Source organism: Nicotiana tabacum, chromosome 9 (assembly GCF_000715075.1).
Source record: "Nicotiana tabacum cultivar K326 chromosome 9, ASM71507v2, whole genome shotgun sequence".
In the NCBI taxonomy this organism is placed as follows: Eukaryota; Viridiplantae; Streptophyta; class Magnoliopsida; order Solanales; family Solanaceae; genus Nicotiana; species Nicotiana tabacum.
In genome coordinates this window covers 79,726,801-79,735,882 of record NC_134088.1, presented here as the reverse complement: position 1 = coordinate 79,735,882, position 9,082 = coordinate 79,726,801, and the positions used below count along the sequence as shown (strand labels likewise).

General features: G+C 37.0%; 1 protein-coding gene across 1 annotated transcript; it reads left to right on the top strand.

Annotated features, from left to right (window-relative positions):
* Nucleotides 1–2,018: 2,018 nt before the first annotated feature.
* Nucleotides 2,019–4,213, top strand: LOC107830286 (putative clathrin assembly protein At1g03050). Its single transcript, XM_016657804.2, has one exon. The coding sequence runs from the start codon at nucleotides 2,286–2,288 to the stop codon at nucleotides 3,627–3,629; it is 1,344 nt and encodes a 447-aa protein (XP_016513290.1). The 5' UTR covers nucleotides 2,019–2,285; the 3' UTR covers nucleotides 3,630–4,213.
* The last annotated feature ends 4,869 nt before the right edge of the window (nucleotides 4,214–9,082 follow it).

The window sequence follows — 9,082 nt, the reverse complement described above, 5'->3', positions numbered from 1 at the left end:
CACCCTCCACTTCCAACCAAGAGGTTGTGAGTTTGAGCCACCCCAAGAGCAAGATGGGAAGTTCTTGGAGGGAGGAAGTCGAGGGTCTATCGAAAACAACCTCTCTACCCAGGGTAGGGGTAAAGTTTGCGTACACACTATCCTCCCCAGACCCCACTAGTGGGATTATATTGAGTTGTTGTTGTTGTTGTATCAGAATTAAATCAGGTTTTTATTGGTTTGTATATTTTTTTTGTATGTGATGTGTTTTTCCCTTTCGATTTTCAATCTGAAAATAAAAGATATAATTATTGATGATTTTGTGTTGGTTTTAGATAAAATTTTATATTGAAACTTGAAGAAGAAGAAGTTCAGAATTATATCACAATTGTATCATAATTGTATCCGAATTATATTTAAATTGTATGATAATTGTATATGAATTGTATAAGATTCCTTTTTGAGAAAATGTCACCGTACAAAAATAAGCATTTCTTTGGAGTGGATTTCTTTGGTTCCATTTTAATGGCGAGCACGGCTTCATTTTTGCTTCCAAACTATGTTCGTCCAATTGTGTTTTTCTTGTGGCTTCTTGTATCAGTAGCGAAATCTTGTATTGGGTTTTTGAGAAATTGGAAGAAGTATTTGGTGAAACGATATTTGAAGAATAAGAATTTGCTTCTAGATCTGCGTAAAAAAAGAGGGAGAGAGGATAGGAGAAAAAAAAAAAGAAAGGATATAATTAAATCTCTTAATTGAAGGCATTAATAATGAGGTGAGAGCATTTTAGAGGAAAATGTATACCATTTGTAAAAGCAACCTAGGTACTTTTTGAAAACTTTAAAACCTAGAGAAAATGGGTAAATAAGTTCCTATTATAGAAATCTACTTGCACCAGTTTGAGCAGAGGTGAATCTGTGCTTTAAAGTTTATGGCTCAAGGACAATAACTATTTTGTGTTACTAAGATATAATATTTAATGAATTTCATTAGACGAGTTTAGTTCAACGCTAATAAATTCGACCGAACCCGTAACCGAAGCTATACATCCGCCCCTAAGTTTGAGTTCGTATATTTTCCGCTACTCAAATGAACGGTGCGCGCAGATTAGGTATAGTTGATTTAAGTATTTTAATATGATCACGCTCCAACTTCTTTCTCCTCTTTTGAATTATCACCTGTATTTCCTCAATATATTTCACTTTACTAGACAGTGTTTGAACATTTGATCAGTTTAAAATGTTAATTGACATATGTAGTCGACTTTTTAGTATTGGAGAAAATATTTAGAGTAGCTGTTGAAAGTCTAATAGAGGAAACATCGCATCAAAATTAAAAATTATGTAGGTAAACAAATTGAATTCTGAAACTTGTAGAAGTTATATATTGAAGAAGTTTATCAATGAAATGGTATCCTACGTTTGTTTTAGTGAATACTACTCCCTTTTTTCAGTTTACGTGAACCTATTTCCTTTTTGGTCCGTTCCAAAAAGAATGACCAATTTCTAAATTTGGTAACAATTTAGCTTAAACTTACAATTCTACCCTTATTGAGAAATTTTTATAATCACACAAATACTCTGGGCCCTTTTTGACTTGTTTAGGACCACAAATTCCAAAAGTCTTCATTTTTTCTTAAACACCGTGTCCGGTCAAATAGGTTCACATAAATTGGAACGGAGGGAGTATTAGATAATAAGAAAGCGTAAAGAATATAGATAGAACACTAGACCAATACATGTACAAATTAAATTCGAGAAAAGATGACATACTAATAAAGATATGACAAAGATATTTTTAAATCTCACAAAAGGATGGATCGCCGTCCAACTTATACATTAGTCTTCCTCCTACTATAGGCAAATTCCTATATCAAAGGACAAAAATAGTACTTTACTCTTTTATTTTTTATTTTCTTTATGATTTTTGACAAAAACTATAGTAGTAAGTTCATAGTAATGTTCAGATACACTTGGTACAATGTGAATTAACCTAATATAATATAATGATGGGTTGTCATACGGTACTATAAGAAAAACAGAAAGGAATTAGTTGCAAGTGCATGGAGAATGTCAATCTACCCTTGAACTATCTTGTAAACGACGTTTCTCTCAAAGTTCCAAACGTCATGTGCTTCATATATTTGAACAAAAACCTAAAGAATATACCGCAACTCATTTCGTCATTCCTTAGGTTTCACAACCTCAAACTTAACTACTCCTTCTACAGTTCCCCTCTTCTTCATGACTTGTTAATCTTTGTCCTATTTCTCTTCAAATCCATCTGAGGAAAAGGATTTGAAGAAAATGCACAGACGAATTAAGCAAGTTTTCACCTTCCTTAGGGAGCACACATGTGTTAGCTATGCGAAGATTGCAACCATTGGAGGCCTTTGTGACATTGATCACATTGTGGTGAAAGCAACCTGCCCTAATGATATACCGTTGCCCGATAGGTATGTTCTTGAAATCCTTCAAATATTCTCCATTTGTCCCTCTTCTTTTGGTTCATTCGCGGTGTCTTTCAGTCGACGTTTTGGCAAGACACAGTGCTGGAGAGTAGCATTGAAATGTCTCCTACTCCTCCAGAGGCTGCTAAGATCCTTGCCTGACATTAGCCCTTTTAGAGAAGAACTCTTGTTGGCAAGATCAAATGGTTTGGTGTCACTTTACCCTTGTAACTTCAAGGATTGCTCTTCCTCTGCTTCTCAAGATTACACCAATTTCATTCGGTCATACGCCCATTTGCTCGATGAATCCCTGGATTGTTTTGCCACTCAGGAAAAAGGAATCGAGAAAGATCACAAAAGTAGTGAAAACTTCATTGACAAAATGGATCAAGTAACGCTAAAGCTAGAATTTTTACCTCAGTTACAAAGCCTAATAGACAAAGTCATGGATTGCCGGCCAACAGGGCCAGCAGCACGAAGCATTTTAGTTCAATCGGCCATGAAACATATAATCCGCGACAGCTTCACGTGTTACACTACTTTCAGGAAAGAGATTGTGGAGGTATTAGATTATCTCATACAGTTGCCATACAGAAGTTGTGATGCAGCATTTGAGATTTACAAGAAGGCAGCAATCCAGGCAAATGAACTTAGTGAATTCTATGACTGGTGCAAGTCTTTGGGGCTTTGTGGCATCTATGAATATCCCTTCATTGACAAAATCCCACATATACATATCAGAGCCCTTGAAAACTTCCTCAGTGGGATGTGGCAATTGACAAATGATCTGTCATCCTCTTCAACGTCGTCGGTATCCCCTGTAACATCAACTCTGCAGTCACCATCAACTGAAGATGGAAGTAATAATCAGAAATCGGAAACACAATCAAGATTTGATAGCCAATCTCTTACTAGAAAGGGAGAGAGTGAAATGCAGCCTTTGATACAATTCGAAGATGACAATGATTGGGAGACTCTTTTGGATGCTTCTGTTTCTTTTCAATGCACAGGCTCAAAAGGCAGTTTCTACATACAAAACAATGCCTACCAATCTGCAGAGGAATGGAAAGACCTGCAGACAAATGGATGGGAAATACAAGTATATAATCCCTATGCATTGAACCATTTCCATCAGCCAAACATTGCTCCTCTTCAAAGGGGAACATACCCAACTAATTCCCTCTATCCATGGGGGATATGACACATTTCTAGTCGAAAATTACATCTTAGCTTTCATTACAAAACTTTTAAATAAACAGATCATCAAAAAGTTTTCATAGCGCTTAAAAATAAGGACGGTATTTAGTTTTCTTTTACATCCGAACCTTGTGGTTTGTTGATAATCATTTATTATGAGTGAAAACTAATTATAGCGACACTAAGATGACATTATAAGAGAGAAAACACCCCTTCACCTATATCTCAAGCAAGAGTACTCCAACCTCGAGCTCACCTATGGGCGCAAAATAGTTTGGGCGAACATATATATAGGGCAGAGTCCTACTACTTTTAACTATACGCAACTGTCGTGAGCCCTTTGAATTGGTGGCTATAAGTTTTCTGCTGCAAACATCAAGGAACATCATATGGAATGATATTTTTGACCTTTTTTCTGTTACAAAGAAAGGAAAAGAAGGCAACAAGGAAAGGAGTACATTTGAGAATCGAATCTACACCTGTTTTGTTAAAGACTTCCACCGGTAATTGCATGGAATGTTCAAACATGATGTTTATGTATAAACTAATTAAACTATTGTATTTTTATTAAATTATTTTGCTTATTTTAACCCCAATGAATAGATTGAATCACATTTTCTAGGAGTGGAGAAGATTTTCCTGTTTGTAGACTTGTTCAGATACTGAAGTTCACTACTTGGGACATCTACTCAAGGGTCATAAAATAGGTTATGAGTTGTAAATTTAAAATTGATAAGTATTATACTTCGGCTTAATTAGCAGATTATCCTGCAGTTTGAACCAAAGGCGATTCGACCTTACAAACCAGCTAGCAACACTGAAGATCTCTCCCTTTCGAATAAATAAATATAATGAAGTCAACTATACAGGGTTCACAAATTGTGTGCTGCTGCTAACAAATATAATTAATAGAGAGCCAAAACCAAGAATAGCGTCCAAGATGAAAGATAAAACTGTACTAACAAAAAGAATACCAATTTAAAACCTATGGACTTTCCAGCACATCAAGTGACGCCAGCTTGGTCCAAATCCCCTTCGAAACCTCAAGCTCTATCTCCCACATCCCCTTCTTCTTTCTCTCTCCTTGACTCTCCATATTTATATTCAAGAGCCTCTCGTGATTAGCCCTTGTGGCCCGGCCAAATGGCTTTCTCGCGGTAGGTCTAACTATACTGTCACCCGGTGCTTCTCTGATTCCTTCTTCTCACATTTGCTCGCGTCAGTTTCAATCTCTTAACTAACTAACTTACTTACTTAATAGGTCCTAGGTTCTTCAAACTCGGCCTCACAATTTCCCCAACTGCACAGCCTCGCGTGAATTGCTAGGCTCTATTACCCTCGTGATATCCTTGCGTTGTGAAAGTATCGCGAGGGACACCTGGATATCTTAACTTTGGTCTCCAACTTTATAACTCCAACACCCTTCCAATTCATGTCAAGCACCTAGGTTCATGTCACAAGCACTTCACCTAAAGGTAGATAAGCGTCCCAACTACCTCCAAACTCAAGAATATAATCTCTCAACATATCCTCCAAGATCTGTATAGCACATTCGGACTTTGCATTTGCGTGCGATAAAACTAGTACTAAGATCTACTCGTGTACCCAACATTTCTTGAAAAGGTTTTCAAATCGTGAAGTGAATGCGATCCTCTATTAGATATGATGGACAATAGAGCTCTATTGAGTCAGATAATTTTCTGTTAATGTATATCTATGCATATTTTACCTCACTATAAGAGGTTTTAACTAGCAAGAAACGTGCCTACTTTGTAAGCCAATTTACAACTTTCCCACATATAATCATACCTCTAATGGTTTGAATAATTTAGTCATATAATGTATTGTTCTATTGTATTTCCACTTCAGAATTTTGAGTTGTTTTAGTGGGCCTGTGAGTCGCAAATGCTTGCCTTAACATGCTGACATGTCAAATAGTTAGAAACAAATTTAATGATTTTTTTTTCCTTCTTTCTATTCCAACCAATCAATTTGTTTTTCTTTTATAGTCATGGTGCATCTTATAGACCTGAGATATACAGTGTATCTAGAGTTGTGAGCTCCATCGCGAATAGCTTGTCTCAAGCCATATATGTTTGCTACACATAATTAATTACCTAGTCGGAGAATATCCATATTCAAGAGCCTCTCGTGATTAGCCCTTGTGGCCCGACCAAATGGCTTTCTCGCAGCAAGTCTAACTATATTGTCACCCGGTGCTTCTCGATTCCTTCTTCTCACATTTGCTCGCGTCAGTTTCAATCTCTTAACTAACTAACTAACTAACTTACTTACTTACTTACTTAATAGGCCAGAATGAGTATCACACAAGGTCCTAGGTTCTTCAAACTCGGCCTCACAATTGCCCCAATTGCACAGCCTCGCGTGAATTGCTAGGCTCTATTACCCTCGGGATATCCTTGCATTGTGAAAGTATCGCGAGGAACACCTGGATATCTTAACTTTGGTCTCCAACTTTATAACTCCAACACCCTTCCAATTCATGTCAAGCACCTAGGTTCATGTCACAAGCACTTCACCTAAAGGTAGATAAGCGTCCCAACTACCTCCAAACTCAAGAATATAATCTCTCAACATATCCTCCAAGATCTGTATAGCACATTCGGACTTTGCATTTGCGTGCGATAAAACTAGTACTAAGATCTACTCGTGTACCCAACATTTCTTGAAAAGGTTTTCAAATCGTGAAGTGAATGCGATCCTCTATTAGATATGATGGACAATAGAGCTCTATTGAGTCAGATAATTTTCTGTTAATGTATATCTATGCATATTTTACCTCACTATAAGAGGTTTTAACTAGCAAGAAACGTGCCTACTTTGTAAGCCAATTTACAACTTTCCCACATATAATCATACCTCTAATGGTTTGAATAATTTAGTCATATAATGTATTGTTCTATTGTATTTCCACTTCAGAATTTTGAGTTGTTTTAGTGGGCCTGTGAGTCGCAAATGCTTGCCTTAACATGCTGACATGTCAAATAGTTAGAAACAAATTTAATGATTTTTTTTTCCTTCTTTCTATTCCAACCAATCAATTTGTTTTTCTTTTATAGTCATGGTGCATCTTATAGACCTGAGATATACAGTGTATCTAGAGTTGTGAGCTCCATCGCGAATAGCTTGTCTCAAGCCATATATGTTTGCTACACATAATTAATTACCTAGTCGGAGAATATCCATATTCAAGAGCCTCTCGTGATTAGCCCTTGTGGCCCGACCAAATGGCTTTCTCGCAGCAAGTCTAACTATATTGTCACCCGGTGCTTCTCAATTCCTTCTTCTCACATTTGCTCGCGTCAGTTTCAATCTCTTAACTAACTAACTAACTAACTTACTTACTTACTTACTTAATAGGCCAGAATGAGTATCACACAAGGTCCTAGGTTCTTCAAACTCGGCCTCACAATTGCCCCAATTGCACAGCCTCGCGTGAATTGCTAGGCTCTATTACCCTCGGGATATCCTTGCATTGTGAAAGTATCGCGAGGGACACCTGGATATCTTAACTTTGGTCTCCAACTTTATAACTCCAACACCCTTCCAATTCATGTCAAGCACCTAGGTTCATGTCACAAGCACTTCACCTAAAGGTAGATAAGCGTCCCAACTACCTCCAAACTCAAGAATATAATCTCTCAACATATCCTCCAAGATCTGTATAGCACATTCGGACTTTGCATTTGCGTGCGATAAAACTAGTACTAAGATCTACTCGTGTACCCAACATTTCTTGAAAAGGTTTTCAAATCGTGAAGTGAATGCGATCCTCTATTAGATATGATGGACAATAGAGCTCTATTGAGTCAGATAATTTTCTGTTAATGTATATCTATGCATATTTTACCTCACTATAAGAGGTTTTAACTAGCAAGAAATGTGCCTACTTTGTAAGCCAATTTACAACTTTCCCACATATAATCATACCTCTAATAGTTTGAATAATTTAGTCATATAATGTATTGTTCTATTGTATTTCCACTTCAGAATTTTGAGTTGTTTTAGTGGGCCTGTGAGTCGCAAATGCTTGCCTTAACATGCTGACATGTCAAATAGTTAGAAACAAAGTTAACAATTTTTTTTTTCTTTCTTTCTATTCCAACCAATCATTTTTTTTTTCTTTTATAGTCATGGTGCATCTTATAGACCTGAGATATACAGTGTATCTAGAGTTGTGAGCTCCATCGCGAATAGCTTGTCTCAAGCCATATATGTTTGCTACACATAATTAATTACCTAGTCGGAGAATACCCATATTCAAGAGCCTCTCGTGATTAGCCCTTGTGCCCCGACCAAATGGCTTTCTCGCAGCAAGTCTAACTATATTGTCACCCGGTGCTTCTCGATTCCTACTTCTCACATTTGCTCGCGTCAGTTTCAATCTCTTAACTAACTAACTAACTAACTAACTTACTTACTTACTTAATAGGCCAGAATGAGTATCACACAAGGTCCTAGGTTCTTCAAACTCGGCCTCACAATTGCCCCAATTGCACAGCCTCGCGTGAATTGCTAGGCTCTATTACCCTCGAGATATCCTTGCATTGTGAAAGTATCGCGAGGGACACCTGGATATCTTAACTTTGGTCTCCAACTTTATAACTCCAACACCCTTCCAATTCATGTCAAGCACCTAGGTTCATGTCACAAGCACTTCACCTAAAGGTAGATAAGCGTCCCAACTACCTCCAAACTCAAGAATATAATCTCTCAACATATCCTCCAAGATCTGTATAGCACATTCGGACTTTGCATTTGCGTGCGATAAAACTAGTACTAAGATCTACTCGTGTACCCAACATTTCTTGAAAAGGTTTTCAAATCGTGAAGTGAATGCGATCCTCTATTAGATATGATGGACAATAGAGCTCTATTGAGTCAGATAATTTTCTGTTAATGTATATCTATGCATATTTTACCTCACTATAAGAGGTTTTAACTAGCAAGAAACGTGCCTACTTTGTAAGCCAATTTATAACTTTGCCACATATAATCATACCTCTAATAGTTTGAATAATTTAGTCATATAATGTATTGTTCTATTGTATTTCCACTTCAGAATTTTGAGTTGTTTTAGTGGGCCTGTGAGTCGCAAATACTTGCCTTAACATGCTGACATGTCAAATAGTTAGAAACAAAGTTAATAATTTTTTTTTCTTTCTTTCTATTCCAACCAATCAATTTGTTTTTCTTTTATAGTCATGGTGCATCTTATAGACCTGAGATATACAGTGTATCTAGAGTTGTGAGCTCCATCGGGAATAGCTTGTCTCAAGCCATATATGTTTGCTACACATAATTAATTACCTAGTCGGAGAATACCCATATTCAAGAGCCTCTCGTGATTAGCCCTTGTGCCCCGACCAAATGGCTTTCTCGCAGCAAGTCTAACTATATTGTCACCCGGTGCTTCTCGATTCCTTCTTCTCATAT